Below are 17,121 nucleotides of genomic sequence, written 5' to 3'. Positions count from 1 at the left end.
TTTGTTGATTAAAATTTCACTAAAATCAAATGACTCTTTTCTATCGAAATTCCCTAAACAACCACTCCCTTCATCACTAAGGGTTAAATGAAAAGGTTCACGAACATAACTGTTTCGTGTTCTCCTTAGGTTTTCGATTTTGTTGACTTTAACTGTTTCACATCATCGTTTACAAAAATATTCTCAATAAACCAAAGAATAATAAGAAACTTTACTTATTCAAGGTAACGAGTTTCAAGAAAATGTTCCTTATAAACCGATTCTCTATACACGTAATGCCCAAAAATGCATACTTTCATTACTTGGTCAACTATAACCCTTGACACATTGTGGTTTTACCAATTTCATAGCAATAATAAAAAATAATAATTCTCTCTTTTCTTCTTGTGCAAAAACTCTTTTGGATCACGACATCAAATCCTAAGTCGATTTGCCTTTCGCATGTTTGCATTGATGGTTGGGTTTCCACTATATAGATTCAAACCCTCACTTTCTGCTACTTACAACCATTCGAATCCCAAGCCGGCTCTGTCTATGTGATTGGTAACTCTCTTTCTTCTTGAAAGAAAATCATGATTGTCATATCAATGACTTTAACACTTTCAATGTAGTATCGTTGCTTGTGACTACAACTAGTGATCTTGTACAACACAATCACTGATTGATCAAGATCATGACAAGCAGAAAGCCTTCCTCAAATGTATGTGTGTACAACATGGTATAAGAGGGTAATAATAGTAACAACGATGATTGCTGAACTCAATATTTTCTTTTCCTCTTTTATGTGATGATAAAATTATCGCTCTTTAGTTGATCAACTTGACCTCATCTAAAGTACTTGCACTACTAGAAAAAAGGCCTTTTACGACGCTCATTGCGCGTCGTAAAACGCTCAGACGACGCGCAAATGCGTGTCAAGGAAGGCCCTGTCATAAAGAGAGACGACGCGCTTTTGCGCGTCGTCTATAGACGACACGCATTTATGACGCGCATTTACGACGCTCATTTACGACGCGCGGTTATGACACGCAATGCGTATCAAGGAAGGCCCTGTCATAAAGGAAGACGACACGCATTTGCGTGTCGTAACCTTACGACGCACGTGTTTATGACACGCAATGCGTATCAAGGAAGCCCCTGTCTAGAAAGGCCATGTCATAAATGAAGATGACACACATTTTTGCGTATCATAATTTTAAATGTTCTAAAAAAATATTTATATATTTATTAATTTTTAAATTAAATTTGCATTTAATATCTCATAATAGAAATAAAATATCATATACAAAAAATACAATCCATTGCATAAAATTTAATGTCATACAATTCTATTTTTTACAATATCTAAATTTGCATCTAATCTACTCTCTACATCAAATTCCAACTAAGTAAAGTTGTATCTTGCCTTTCATAATTCTTTAAGACTAATGCTCCAAACAGATGTTATATGGATAAGAAGTTTACATTGGCCCATCTACTCTGTGTTTCATACTAACAATTGAAATGAAGAATGCAACACTTGCATTTGCAGCATCTTATCTCTTTCGGCTTGAGCTTTCTTTTCCTCTTTTCCTCTTGCAACAAAAAATTACCAAAATCAGAATCACATAGAAAAGGCATATTGTGATTTCTTGCATTAAACACCAAAATCATAACTTTTGTGTGCAAGTTACTTATTATATCAAAGATAAAACAAGATTTTTGATTTTTGACATACAGTAGAAGCAAGTTTAGTTTTAAAATAATTACCAGCAATTGCTTTGGTTTGTGCAGCAACAACTTCCATGGTGGTTCCAGCTTCTCGTTGCTCAAGAGTCTCCCCAACACAAGCAATAACCTTCAAACCTTGAGATAGTGCGTATGCAACCTTGTCTCCAACAAACTGAATGAAACAAGAAAAAGAAAACAAAACTTTTTCAGTAACTTGCATACAACACTGATTAAGATGTTCACAAGGAAAAGTGTGAATTGATTTGAACAGGCTGAGTAAAATCTACACAAGGAAAAGGGTACCTCATTAGTTTCATTCAATAGGGCTCTCCTTTCAGAGTGACCTAGGATGACCCAAGGGACACCCAAATTGGCAAGCATCTCAGCACTGTAAATATAGAAAACCAACTTCAGTATTTAGTAAGAATCAAGAAGAAGAAATCAAACATAGGAAATTGAAAAGTTTTAGAAAAAAAGGATGGTAATTTGATAAATGACACTTTGAAACATACCTAACCTCACCGGTGAATGCACCACCCTTCTTAACCCAACAATTTTGAGCTGCAACTTGGATTTCAGGCCTCAATTCACTTTTAGCAGAGGTAAGAAACACAAAAGGAGGGCTCACCACCACCTCTGGTATGAAAAGTACTCAAAGGGCATTTACGTAATTTCACTTATTTATGGTCTCTTTATTTTACCCTTTGAAATTATGATGATATTTCAGGAAGTCATAACAGGAGCTGGCCACTCCAGTGCTATTGATTGGTGGGCAGTGGGTAAGCTTATTAATTTTCATGAATTAAAATTTTTCTTTAAAATATACACCATTTATTTGAATTACCTTCTTTTACCCATTTCAATACTTTAACTAATTTTTTATTATATTCTTTTTTTTATTTCATGTATTTTATTATATGAGATGTTGTATGGTGGTACACCATTTAGAGGAAAGAATAGGCAGAAGACATTTGCTGATGCAGTGGAATCCCCTCTATGTCCTGAATCTTTGACTTCATAGTATCAATGTTCTTTGAGCTCTCCACCTCCAACTTTATTGTCTTCCCTGTCAAAGTCTTAACAAAAACTTGCATATATGATTCAACAACTGACAATCAGCTAAATTTTCAGTCAATAAATAGGAATTTAGGAAAATACAGAGCTTAAGTTAATAGTGTGTAATATAAATGAAGGTAATTTGAAGTTACTGATTGATTTTGAATCATCCTAGTTGTGTGTTCCAGATTAGTAAAAGCCGGAAGAGAATAACAAAATGACAAGAATACACTTTTGAATAACACGATTTTACCTAAAATAAACTTGGCCAAATCAGATACAGAAATGAATGAACAAAACCTAAGAAACTCTGGTGTAAACTAATACGGACACACAAAGATCAGTCAATTATGTGTGATCAAATGAAAATCAAGTCAATCGACACAGGTATTTGTGTAGAACAATTGAAATGAGAAGTGATCGAATAAGATTCGAATCATGATCGATGTAGATACCTGTAGGAGACATCGGCTTGGGACATGATAGGGTGATTGTACACAACAACTTTATGGTCCTCCCAAACTCACAACCAACTCCAATCTAGATCCAATTCGGATGTGATGATCTGCTAAAGTCTTACCATCCTCGAGGATCTTTCCATCAATGATCAAAATCTGTTGATGCCATGGAATCCCCTCTTTCTTCTGAATCTTTGCCTTCACATCACAAATGAAAGGTCATATATCAACTCCTAAACCAATAAAACCATGAAAAAAAAAACAGAAAATTCATAATAATAAAATCCATAAATCCTGCATAATCTACAGCCTAACACTTGACTGAAGCAACAAGACCTGATCATGTGGTGCTCTTGTTCAACTAGTAGCAGGGTGTGTAGAAGTAGGCGGTGGTTCTTGATGAGTAGTCCTGGTGGTTCCCGTTCTAGCCGCCTGTTCTTCCACCGCCACCTTCTCCATGGTCTTCTGTCCCACTTCTCTGGCGGCTTTCGTCACCCTGCTGAAAGCTCCGGCGACCCAGGCGGTCCCAGTCAGCACATACCGGTTCTTCATAAGGGCAGATCCCGCAACACTTACAGTCTGCTCTGCAGTCGCAAAGGCCGTTTTTGTCTTTTCAGACACCTGAAACTTCTGATCCATCTCTTTCACTTTCTCATTCACTAATGTTGTCCCCAGGTTGATTTTCTCAGTTAGACCAATCTTCTGGTCTATTGTAGCTGCTTTTGCTGCAGCTGTTGATGTAAACTGGACTTTCTCATCAAACAATTTGGCTTTGTTTACTGCATCTTTTCCCAGTATGAAACCTTTTGCCAACATACTGCTCACGACATCTTCTGCTTTTTGAACAGCAGATTCAGCACCTCCCACACCTTGCCCCCCTGTTGCCTAAATTATGAACCACATTATATCAATATCAGATAATATAACAAAGCATTTACATGCATTCTTGATGATAAAATAACAAAAAGAACATACGGTGTTTTGTTGATCTGAAAGTGTAGTTGTAAAAGGAGGGAGAGTGTACTCTGGTGCAAGAACAATGGTAACAAATTGGTCAACTATAGTTGCTCCCTGAAATCATCAAAACCAGAAGGTGGAAGAGTGTACTCTTATAAATTGTGAAGAATTGTGTACAAGATAATCAAGATTTGTATATACCGAGAGTAGAACTGCAGTCTCTGCACCTTGAGGCTCCTTGAAAGTGACGAATGCATTTTGAGCTCGCTCATTCTCACTGAAATGGTGTTTATGACATGGATTTTCTTTAGAATAATTTATAGAAAAAGAAAAACCTATGTTTAAAAACCCTAAGAAAATGGGAAATAACCTTTTCATCTCAATATATTCAATATCACCAGAAAACGAAAAGAATTCCTTGATGTCTTGCTCGGAAGCACTTAAGGAAACATTGATAACCTTCACAGTTCTTACCTATCAAGATAAGAATAGACTCAAATCGACATGATGCAAAAATAAAATAAAGAATAGAACTGTTTACATGGCTGATGCAATATACTCAAATTGACATAGTTGTTTTATGCATAGGCATGTATAGAAGCTTTTCCACTGATCTAAATACAAAATGAAGATCAACAGAGCAATGAATCAATGATACATGAGCATTCAAATAGCATCAGTATGTTTGGTTCCGTATGAAACTAAAGCCATGTGGCATCAGTTTTAGGAGAGAGACTATGAACGATATCTATGGTATAGAAGAAGAAGAAGACAGCGACGACTTGACTTTCTTGTTCACAAGATCATGAAATTAAGTTTTACCTAGTATTTTTTGGAGAGAATCGCTTGAATGTGGGGTGAGAGAATCATGAAGGCGAACCTTCGGAGAAGATGGAGGAGTGTAGGAGAATGGGGGAGAGATGAAGCATCGAATGGCTGAAAACCATAGTAATAGTTATAACTCTTAGGGCACGCTATTAGGGAAATAAAGATGACCCAAGGGCAGAAATTTGTGGAGAAAAGAATGTTGACCTCCGTATGGCTGCCATCTAGTAACAACGCTATTGATGTCATTCCTTCCATTTTCGACTGTTCATCCTCCACTTCCTCTACTGCTACTTCTTCACCATCTTCTATTTTTTCTGTATTTAGACTTGAGAGTATAATTAGGGCTTTTTCTAACAATTTCAACATAGAGTGGGAGATATGGTGGTTCCAGTAGGTAGAAGTGAGGGAAGAAGTAGGCAGCAGGAGGGGGAAGGAAGGAGCGTCCATAATTTGGGCAAGAGGGAAAGGAGAAAAAAAAGGAAGGCGGGATTTTTAATTTTTTCAGAATTTCATTTCCCCCTACTGTTAAAGGATGGAACGCGCGTTCCATTAAAAATTATAAAGCGACATCCTTAGACGACGCGCAATTTATTATAGGTGCCCTCCGTGTTTTTTTTAGACACTAATTTAAGGGCGCGCAATAATGCGTGTCTTCTATCCTTAAATTTTTTGAAGAGATGACACCTTTTTAACGTCACTCTCCATTGCGTAACATAAATCAATGAGTGTCGTGGTTTGCGCGTCGTAAAAGGCTATTTTTCTTGTAGTGTTGGACACAGGTGCAAAACAAATTTCCTTAGATGACTTCTCATCCTTTCTACATCAACCCTAATTCCTTTGTCTCCTTAAATGAGTATCAAACTCTTAGACTCCTTAGTTGTTTGTGGTGTTTGAACTTGCACTTGTTCTCACTGATAACTTGATTAGAAATGTGTTTTAATCAATCGATAAAAAATAGAGTGAGAACACAATGATCTAAATAAGATTTGGTTTCAGCATGTATATTCCAAAAGAGTACAAAGAGAGTGTTTGAGTACAAGTATGAGAAGGCTATTGTGAAAAGTTACTCTACCATCTAAGTACTTACCCCAATTATAGGGTACTCACGGAATCAAAAAAATACTATGACTAAACTTCAAAGTATGAACCCCTTAGATGCCTAGTAAATATATTAGATAACGACGATAGGATGACCTTCGCTATTTGTACATGATTCCAAATTTAATACACTAATTAAATTCCCACATATCACAACTAATATAGACTCTACATTCTGCACCTTTGTGATCAATTTCGAAACTTCAAAATAGAGAAAGTGTCTTCATTGTCTGCAACAAAACTTTCTTTATCTCCATGTACCAAAGGACGATTTTGCGAATCTTTACTTTGTCTTTATATTTTTCTAACAATTTTTAATGCGAAGTGGGATCCTTGATAGATGTGAATTTGTGTATATTTCCAAATCATGAATACAAAAGAGGAACTTCTTCTTTCCTCCTTTACTATTCTTCCCTTGAAACAAAACACCCAATGGTTGATGTACTCGATCTCCTAGTCCTTCAATTGATAGTTTGTCAAAAAATTAGTCTAATTTCCGAATATGAAGCTTCTTATTTATCACACAACCAAGTTGTATGATTCCAAGTTTCTGTCCAATTGAAACTTGGGCAATGAGAAACTCTCCCTATTTGGTAAATTCTTGACATCTTCACAAATAACATAACTAAGAATCAAATCCATTATTGCTAATAATAGAAACCTTCAAACATCAATTTTTCATACACGCCATTGTAAGGATAAATAAATCAAAATTTATTTTATTGCGGAAAAACTTGTCCTTACAATGCAATTCAACTGAAAAACTATGTTATTACATATTTCTTAGCAATCTATTCTAACTCCAAGTAGTAGCTCAAGAATCCAATCTTCAAGAAATGCGATCGAAATCCATTTCTTCGTGATTAGATTCAGCTCACTTCTTCCCTTAAGCTTCTTCTCTTTTCTCCGATCCTACAAAACATCAAAATGTAACCTTATCACATCATGTATTAAGAATCTAGAATAGGAACTTAAAAGAGTTAGATAATGGATTTTACCTGAAGTAGAGCCATACGCCTTGACTCTCCCATCTCTTCGATCTCTCACATAGTTTGCACAGCTTCGTCTCCAATGCCCCTTCTCTTGGAAATAAAAGCAAATGGAATCCTTTGGTACAACACATCGGACAATCACAGACTTAGTTCTTTCTGGACTTCCAACGTTTCCTGTGTCCATTAAATTTTGGGAGTTTGATTCACCAGACAAATTTGCTTGACCAACACGCCAAATCATTGTTGATTCAACATCTATAAGCAAATACGTGAGATCAATGAGGGTCACGTCGTGATCCATCATAGAGTACTCTCTAATGAACTCACTATATGATTCAGGAATTGATTGAAGAACCCAGTCAACAGTCAATATTTCTGAGATATCGACACCCAACATCCTTAACCTATCAATGTGCAACTTCATCTCTAAGACGTATGCACATACAGACTTTCCATCTTCATGCTTAATTTCCAATAGGGCTTGAGTGAGCTTGAACTTTTCAAGCCTTTGAACTTGCGGGGTAGGGAGAACAATTGGAGGAGGTGGAAGAAGTGAAGCATGATCTCTTGTTCCTCTATCATATCGTGGAACATCATCTTCATTTTGAAAGCTTGTTCAATGGGATTTGGGAAGACCATGATTTTCAGAACTAGACATCTACAAAACGGGAGAAAATTCAAGTTAAGTTGATTAGAATTCTTGATGTAACACCCAAATGAAACATCAAGCTAGGATCTAACACAATACTCTAAAACCTAGAAGAGGGATGCTGTAATCTAGTCGCAGAATATTTGAAGGTAGGTAAATGACGATTTACCAATTTCCACCATGAAAAACGAAAAGGAAGTTTAAGCTTTAAATGAACTGAAACTCCTAGATCTTTTGAGATTCATTGAACTTTTCAATGGCATGTTTAATCTCAATTATGCCCTACTATTTGTGACTAGGATGCTGAGGATCACAAACAAGGTGTGAATAACCATACGAATCACGTGTTGCACGCAATGCTACTATCACCTAATCAATGTGCCGGTTAGCCACACACGCTCCATTGATCTATGATAAGCATCGAGCCACCCTTCGCCACCAATGTCATCCCCAAATTAGTGTTCTGGTTAACCACACACGCTCCACTAACGTTTGACAAGGGTACGAAGTGTAATTCCATGGGTTAGCATACAATTTCACATTTTTTCCTAAAGTAACTATGATTTGGGAATTTGTAAAAGCATGTAGTTACTTTGTACTTCATTATAATTATAATGGAAGGTTTCTGTCCTATCCTACCCGTTCGGCTAACGACCCTCCAGTAGTCAAGAGTGCGGTGGCTAAGAGTGGATACCTATTCAATCGCCATTTTATAGGCAATTTCCTTAAACACCCTTTATAGGCCAGCTTCGTGAATGAGGCCTACTAACGGTAAGACTGACTTTTACTTATATATATATATATATATATACACACACACACACACACACACACACATATATATATATATATATATAATATTAGACTTTTAATGTTATATATATAGTATATGGTGTATTTTACACTTTTAAAATACTAGGTGGTTTAATTTAGTAAATTATACTTTTAATTTAATTAAATGTAAACCAAAACTTTATGGGTTCATTAAATCTCTTTTAATTATACACTTTAATTAATTAATAAAACCATAAGGGTGTGATTTGAAATTTTCAAATTACTAGGGTTTTAGAATTTAACATTTCAAAATTCAAATTTTAATCAACTTTTAAATTCCAAAACTTGAGGGCAAGTTCTGAAACATTTCAAAACATTAGGGTTTAGAATTTAAACATTTCAAAATTAAACTTTTAGTGAAAAATTTAAATTCCAAAACTTGAGGGCAAGTTTTGAAACTTTTCAAAACATTGAGGTTTAACTATTTAAATTTCAAAAAACAAAACTTTTAAGTTCAAATTTAAATTACAAATAATCAATATTTATCTAATAAAACAAAAGATTATCTAAATTTGACAATTATCTTCAATTTTGGCAAGGATAAACTCCAAATATTGATAAAAATCGGATTTTATTAATATAAAACGTTTTAGGTAATTATCTACAGCCAAAACAGGTCAAAATCTTGAAATCTGCTCCATCTGCGACTCCAACTCGACGAGTCCATCGAGTCAAGCATGGACTCGTCGAGTTCACTATGGACTCGGTGAGTTCAGCCATGAACTCGGAGAGTCCAGCCACCAGAACCAAAAAAATTTCGATTTTAAGCATGAATAATCAGCCAAAGCATCAAATACATCAAACAAACAGCCATAGGCTCTGATACCACTGATGGGTTTTAAGCAATACATCATTCCTATGGTGTACATGCAAACCCTAATAGCTTTTGGATCTAGTTTGTCTAATGAACATGCAATTGAATATCCAAAGCTATAAACCCTAGATCTATAATGTAAGAACTAAAATAAGGGTTTAGTAATTACCTTTGATTGTTATATAACAATAACAATCAATTCCTTGCTTTAATTGGCTTCAGAAAGCTTAGTGCCTCAAGTGCTGCACCTCTAATGGAGTCACAAACACCACTAAGCAACTTGGATGAAGAGGAGAAGAGAGGAGGCTGCCCAAAACCTATAGAAACCCTAAAGGAACTCTTAGCCACGTGTTTGGGGCATAGGGGCCCTTTATATACATGTAGGTTATTAGGGTTTTCAGCTAGGAAACCCTAATCTGACTGCTTAAGCCCTAAGCAACACATGGACTCCTTAAAGATATCCCTTGGACGAATTCCTTATGGGCTTACCATTGAATTCATCCAACCTATATATTATTAGGTAATCCATAGCACAATTGTAATTATCTTATAATTACAACTCCCGTCCCCTAAGTTTAATTAATCTCTTTTAACCACAAAATTAATTCTCAATTAATTCTTGACTAATATTAATTAAACAATATTATTTCTCCTTTAATATATTATTCTTATAATATATTAATAAATCATAATTAAACCTTTCTCTCCTTAATTCATCCTACATATTGCTATGGTGAAGGCAACCCAAAAGGACCATGCTCATAATCGGGTGAAGTACATACCAAAATAGTTATGGACTTAGACACTAATCCAACAAAAACTCCGTTCGAAAATCATATCTTCTTCATCTGTCGTCCTTTTTCGTCTGTTTTTTCACCGTTAGACTACTATCGACAAGATCTTCAATTCTTGTTTAGATTGTTTCGGATAGAAACCACTCTATCTCAAATTCGAACTTTGGGCTGCATACCGCTAAGTCGAAACACAATTAAGCACAAAACACATAATACTCAAATAATATATTTTTATTATCTCAAGACGGGTTACAAAGGTTAACCTAGAATATTACATCATCATTAATGCCTAGCCTAGAAACATGGGTGTTACAATTCTCTCCACCTTAGGATGATTCCATCCCCGGAATCACACATCAACAAACAAATACGAATAACGACTCATCATGTCACTCTCCGTTTCCGAGGTGAGATTTGGCCCGTTCGCATGTTTCTATCGGACAAGCACTAATTTGACCATCTTGCGTCGCAACTTCTTAGTCTTTCGATCAACTATTGCCTCTAGTTCTTCAATTAACCTTTTGTTCTCATCAATTCTTAATTCAGATATTGGAATCATGTCGGGAACTTCTCCCGTGAACTTCCTCAAATAACACACATGGAAACTGTTATGAATTCCGTTCAGTTCTTCGGGTGGTTCTAGATTATATGCTTGATTCCCAATCCTCTGAAGAACTTTAAACGGTCCAATAAACCTTGGACATAAATTTCCCCTTTTACCAAACCTTATAAGTCCCTTCCATGGTGAGACTTTAAGCAAAACCGAATCTCCAACTTCAAAAGTCATCGGTCTTCGCTTGTTGTCAGCATAACTCTTTTGACGATCCTGAGCTACTAACATTCTCTCCCTAATTATTTTCAACTTTTCAGCAGTTCGATGGACTATCTCGGGTCCCATAAACTGCTTTTCCCCAGCCTCAAGCCAACAAGACGGCGTACGACATTTTTATCCATACATAGCATGATAAGGTGTCATCTTTATGCTCGAGTGGAAACTATTATTGTAGGAAAATTCAACCAAAGGTAAATGTTCATCCCAGTTACTTTGGAATTCCAGGGTACATGCTCTCTGTAACAACGCAAATTTTCAAACAAATTTTTCATTTCAAAAATAAAGTATTTTCATTCAAACAAGGCATAATTATTCCAAGTGTTATGTCAAAATACAATTCATAGAATTCCCAAGATCTCAAAACATCAATCAGTGTGTATAGATCACGCCGGCGCCTTCCCACGGTCCTCGCTAGTACCTGAAACACATACATAACAACTGTAAGCATAAATGCTTAGTGAGTTCCCCAATATACAACTTACGCACATACGTCTTTCCAGGCCCTGACCTTCCGGTCCATGTGTCTCAGGGGACTTCCGTCCCTGCTGGGTAAACCTTCCGGTCCTACCCACGCCGACCTTCCGGTCCATAACACAACGCCTTCCGGCCCATAACATAATCGCCTTCCGGCCCATAACATAATCGCCTTCCGGTCCATAACAATCATAGCACATATAACAAATAACTTACCACATATAGCACATATATCACATATCACATCTGATCTTCTGGTCATACAGTCAAACCCTTCCGGGTACAGTATAGTGAGAAGACTCACCTCGTGAATATTGAAAGCTAGCAAATCCCGAAATCACTCGTGCTCGATCCGCCGAGCTACAATCTCCCTACAACATCATATATCTCTTATTAACACTTTTATCTTCTAAGTTTGACTATCCCTAAGAAGTCAGACATAGGTCAACTCTGGTCAACGGTCAACGGTCAACGGTCAACTTGACCGGACTCGGCAAGTGCTATGGCGACTCGGCGAGTCTAGACGTCCTCACCAATTCTCTAATATTCCCTTTCTACTCGTCGAGTATCCCTCTTGACTCGACGAGTTCCTCCTGGAAGAATCGCGGGGCCACCCCTACTCAACTCGCCGAGTCTGAAGAACAACTCGACGAGTTCCAGTTAATCTTCAAGCTACTCACCGAGTCTGTTCATCGGACTCGGCGAGTCCATGCCATGCAACCGCTCAAACTGCTTTCTAAGGTCAGAACTGCTCCGACCATTCATAGGTCTGGCCTTCCTAGACTGATTCATCACGTAATGTCCCCATTTCGGTGCTCATAATACACCCCATGAATCAATTTACATTTTGACCTAAGGCATAAGGATTCCAATCCAAAACCTCCATTGATTCCCGAAATGCTCAGGCATGGGACATTCTGGACCTCCAAAGGTCCCAATACAGGGTTCCAATCGTTTGGGGGACTAAGGTAACATTCAATCTAGCCACAAAAGGGTTCCATAAACCCTAAATCTATATACACATCAACATAGAAGAATGTAACTCGAATTATTACCTGAATAATGTGCTCTCTGTGTCCCCAATCCTCAGGACGTGACTTCTCTTGTTGTTCCCTTAACCAAGCCTTCTCTTCCTTGCACAACAACTCTTCCAAAATCAACAATGGTCTTCAACCTTGCTCCAGATGCACACAATCGAATTAGGGTTTCTCTCAGAAGGCTAGAGTGAACAATGACGGCCATAAAGTCCCTCATATATGTCCCAAACCTGAACGGTTAGGGTTTTCGCAAAACAGCGCAGACTCGCCGAGTCCATATCCGGACTCGTCGAGTCCAGTCGCGAACCCGCGACCAGGTCCGCGATCCCACTCAGCGAGTCTAGGCTCCAACTCGCCGAGTCCTCTCTAAAAACACCCCAAAACATAATTATAACAATACCTGAAATTCCGGGCTGTTACAACTCTCCCCCACTAGGACTAGACTTCGCCCTCGAAGTCTCACTCTGAAAATAGCTCCGGATGCTGCTCCCGCATCTCACGCTCTGGCTCCCAAGTCATTTCCGATCCCTTCCGGTGTTGCCACTGAACCAACACCAGAGGTACCTCCTTGTTCCTCAGAACCTTGATCTTCCGATCCCTGATGGCCACTGGTCTCTCGTCATAATTCAGGCTCGCATCCACCTGAATATCCTCTAATGGAACCACTGCCGACTCATCGGATATACACCTCCTCAATTGCGACACATGAAAAGTGTCGTGGATCTGCCCCAACTCTGCTGGCAACTCCAAACGATAGGCTACCTGGCCTATCCTTGCAATCACACGAAATGGCCCAATATACCGGGGCCCCAACTTGCCCCTCTTCCTGAATCGAATCACTCCTTTCCAAGGAGAGACCTTCAGGAGAACGAAGTCGCCGACTTGAAACTCAAGTTCGGATCGGCGTCTGTCTGCATAACTCTTCTGTCGGCTCTAGGCGGTCAATAACCTCTGCCTAACCTGCTGAATCTGTTCTGTCGTCTGAAGCACGATCTCTGTACTGCCCATCACTCTCTGCCCCACCTCTCCCCAGCAAATGGGGGTTCGACATCTCCTGCCATACAACAGCTCAAAGGGTGGCATACCAATGCTCGAATGATGGCTGTTGTTGTAGGAAAACTCTGCCAAGGGTAAATACGCATCCCAGATACCCCCAAAATCTAATACACATGCTCGAAGCATGTCCTCCAGCGTCTGAATCGTTCGCTCACTCTGGCCGTCTGTCTGGGGATGGTATGCGGTACTAAAATGCAATTTAGTACCCAGCTCCTCATGGAATTTCTTCCAGAATCTGGAAATGAAGCGCACATCACGGTCTGAAACAATCGAGATCGGCACCCCATGCCGAGATACCACTTCTCTCACATATATCTCCGCCAACTTCTCCGTTGAAGAACTCTCACTGATGGCAAGGAAGTGTGCACTCTTCGTCAACCTATCCACAATCACCCAAATGGCATCGACTCCTCTGGCAGTCCTCGACAATTTGGTGATGAAATCCATAGTGATCTGTTCCCACTTCCACTCGGGAACCTCCAATGGCTGCAACTTGCCATGCGGTCTCTGGTGCTCGGCCTTAACCCTACGGCAGGTCAAACACCTCTCAACGAACCATGCGACGTCCCTCTTCATACAGGGCCACCAATACTCTTTCCTCAAATCCAAATACATCTTCGTAGCCCCGAGATGGATCGAGAATTTCGATCGATGAGCCTCTTCCATCAAAGTAATACGCGTACCACCCACGAACGGTACCCAAATCCGACCCTGAAACGTCATAAGCCCTCGTCCATCCGTAACGAACTCTGAAACCAAACCAATGACCCGCTCTCTCTTCTGCATCTCTGGTTGCACAGCCTCGGCCTGTTCCCCATGAATAGCATCCAATACTGGAGCTATCACAGTCAATCTCAAACATACATCTCGCAGTGGAGTGCTCTCCGCCCTGCGGCTCAATGCATCGGCTACCACATTAGCCTTGCCTGGGTGGTACAAGATCTCACAATCATAATCCTTGACGACATCCAACCACCTCCTCTGACGCATATTTAGGTTGGGCTGGTCCATCAAATACTTCAAGCTCTTATGGTCCGTGTATATCGTACATCGAACCCCATACAAGTAGTGACGCCAAATCTTGAGAGCGAACACTACTGCCCCCAACTCTAAATCATGCGTGGGATATCTCGCCTCATGAGGCTTCAGCTGCCTCGACGCATAAGCTATCACATGACCCCTCTGCATCAACACGGCACCCAGCCTCGAGATCGATGCATCGCAATATACTACAAAATCCTCCATCCCTTCCGGGAGAGCTAATACCGGGGCTTCGCACAACCTTTGGCGAAGTGTCTCAAAGGAGGTCTGCTGCTCGGGTCCCCATGAGAATGCAACACCCTTCCGGGTCAATCTGGTTAGCGGCACTGCCATCTTGGAGAAATCCTTAATAAATCTCCGATAGTACCCTGCCAACCCAAGGAAGCTCCTGATCTCAGAGGGTGACTTCGGCACCTCCCAACTCATCACCGCCTCAACCTTGGCCGGATCGACCAATATCCCTTCCTGATTAACAACATGTCCTAGAAATTGGACCTCCCGCAACCAGAAGTCACATTTGGAGAACTTTGCATAAAGCTTCTCCGATCTCAATACCTCAAGGACCTCCCTCAAATGCTCCTCATGCTGCTCTCTAGATCTCGAATACACTAGAATATCGTCGATAAATACAATCACTGACCGATCCAACATCGGCCTGCATACTCTGTTCATGAGATCCATGAACACAGCCGGGGCATTGGTGAGCCCGAAAAGCATCACCACAAACTCATAATGCCCATATCGCGTCCTAAACGTTGTCTTCTGGACGTCCTCATCCCGTACTCTCACCTGATGGTACCCTGACCTCAGATCGATCTTGGAAAACCAAGATGCTCCCTGCAACTGATCGAATAAATCATCGATCCTCGGTAACGGGTAACGGTTCTTGACCGTCAACTTGTTCAACTCCCGGTAATCAATGCACATCCGGTGTGAACCATCCTTCTTCTTGACGAACAGAATAGGCGCTCCCCACGGCGAGCTGCTCGGCCGAATGAATCCCTTCCCCAGCAACTCCTGAAGCTGCGAGGACAACTCTTGCATCTCTGGAGGTGCAAGACGATAAGGCACCTTAGCAATAGGCGCGGCCCCCGAAACCAGATCAATACCAAACTCTACTTGCCTCAGAGGAGGTACTCCCGACAGCTCCTCGGGGAAAACATCTGGAAACTCACGCACCACTGGGACCTCCTCAACTGATCTCGGTCTCTCGAAAACCTCCCGCGTATCCATCACATACGCCACAAAACCCTTACAGCCCTGCTGTAGACACTGCCTCGCCCTGGCGGCCGAACAAAAAGCTGATCCCGAACGGGTACCCTCGCCGTACACCGAAAGAAATCCCCCACTAGGGTCTCGTATAGTCACCAGCTGACGCTCACAGTCGATGACGGCGCCGAATCGGCTCAACCAGTCCATGCCCACAATGACACAGACATCACCCATCGCAATAGGAATCAGGTCAATCGGAAACTCAACCCCGAAAATCTCTAACACACATCCCCGGAGAACCTCCGTGGCACAAATCACTCTCTCGCCAGCTATAGAAACTCTCAGAGGCCGGCTCAACGACTCACGACTAACGCTGATATGCTGAATAAAAGCTAAAGATACAAAGGACCTACTCGCACCTGAGTCAAATAACACTAAAGCAGGCACAGAGTTCACAAGGAAGGTACCTACGCATAGCATAACATCGCGACATCAAAATAAATACATGAAACACAGCATACCTGCCACAACATCGGGCGTAGCGCGGACCTCCTCCGCAGTCAGCTGAAAGGCTCTCCCACGAGCCCTCGGGGCCTCGGCCTTCACCGGTCGAGTCGCAGTAGCTCTGGCAGTAGGTGCAGATCCATGAAGAAGCTGAGGGCACTCGGCCTTCCGATGACCTGTCTGGTTGCAATGAAAGCAAACCGTAAACCCCTTGGGGCACTCCCTAGCAATGTGCCCCTCCCTGCCACACTTGTAGCAAGCACCAGATCGACACGCCCCATCATGACCCTTGCCGCACTTTCCGCAAGTGCGGCCCTTCGGACCTCCCATCCTCGAATCGGCGGACTCAGTCCGCTTGGCTGCCGGCTGAGACTGAGCCGGCCGCCGGTCCACCTGCTGAGACTCGGCCTCCTCCCTGGCCTGGGTCTCCAACTCGATCTCGCGCTTCCTGGCATTCGCCTGAAGCTCAGCAAAGGTATGATAGGTGGAGTTTGACACAAACTCCCGGATATCCCTCCTCAAAACACCCAAGTACCGGCTCATCCGAGCCTGCTCTGTGGACACCAGCTCGGGGCAGAACATCGCCCTCTCATGAAACTTCCGCGTGATCACCGCAACCGAATCAGTACCCTGCTTGAGGGTCAAGAACTCCTGAACCAATCGTTCCCTCTCCACCGGGGGAACGTACTCGTCTCTGAACATAGAAGTAAACCCCTCCCATGTCACTGCTGAAATCTCTGCCAAAGTGAAGTTCGCCGTCACGAACTTCCACCAA

At 40.9% G+C, this 17,121-nt stretch overlaps 2 protein-coding genes across 2 annotated transcripts in view; both read right to left on the bottom strand.

The window, feature by feature from the left end:
* Positions 1–1,666: 1,666 nt before the first annotated feature.
* Positions 1,667–3,234, bottom strand: LOC111878528 (triosephosphate isomerase, cytosolic). The gene is made up of 4 exons (XM_052770876.1): positions 3,222–3,234; positions 2,223–2,346; positions 2,014–2,098; positions 1,667–1,882 (listed from the first exon to the last, which is right to left on the bottom strand). The coding sequence occupies exons 1-4, from the start codon at positions 3,232–3,234 to the stop codon at positions 1,682–1,684; spliced, it is 423 nt and encodes a 140-aa protein (XP_052626836.1). The 3' UTR covers positions 1,667–1,681.
* A 210-nt stretch (positions 3,235–3,444) lies between these two features.
* Positions 3,445–17,121, bottom strand: part of LOC111878557 (binding partner of ACD11 1) — a 29,509-nt gene continuing 15,832 nt past the window's right edge. Inside the window, exons 2-6 of the mRNA XM_023875075.3 lie at positions 5,178–5,323; positions 4,552–4,655; positions 4,383–4,458; positions 4,200–4,295; positions 3,445–4,109 (exon numbers count right to left, since the gene is read on the bottom strand). Of these exons, the coding sequence (XP_023730843.3) occupies positions 3,582–4,109; positions 4,200–4,295; positions 4,383–4,458; positions 4,552–4,655; positions 5,178–5,323 (950 nt within the window). The 3' untranslated portion in view covers positions 3,445–3,581. The remainder of the gene's footprint in view (positions 4,110–4,199; positions 4,296–4,382; positions 4,459–4,551; positions 4,656–5,177; positions 5,324–17,121) is intronic.

The sequence above is a fragment of the Lactuca sativa genome, chromosome 4, assembly GCF_002870075.4.
Source record: "Lactuca sativa cultivar Salinas chromosome 4, Lsat_Salinas_v11, whole genome shotgun sequence".
In the NCBI taxonomy this organism is placed as follows: Eukaryota; Viridiplantae; Streptophyta; class Magnoliopsida; order Asterales; family Asteraceae; genus Lactuca; species Lactuca sativa.
Note: the sequence above shows the minus strand (reverse complement) of the source record. Positions and strands in the feature narration are given on the sequence as shown.

What these genes read in the sequence shown, in the direction of transcription:
- LOC111878528 (XM_052770876.1), bottom strand. An exon ending in GCATTCACCGGTGAGGTTAG is followed by an intron (nt 2,099 to 2,222) that starts GTATGTTTCAAA and finishes CTATATTTACAG; the next exon opens with TGCTGAGATGCTTGCCAATT. An exon ending in TATTGAATGAAACTAATGAG is followed by an intron (nt 1,883 to 2,013) that starts GTACCCTTTTCC and finishes TGTTTCATTCAG; the next exon opens with TTTGTTGGAGACAAGGTTGC.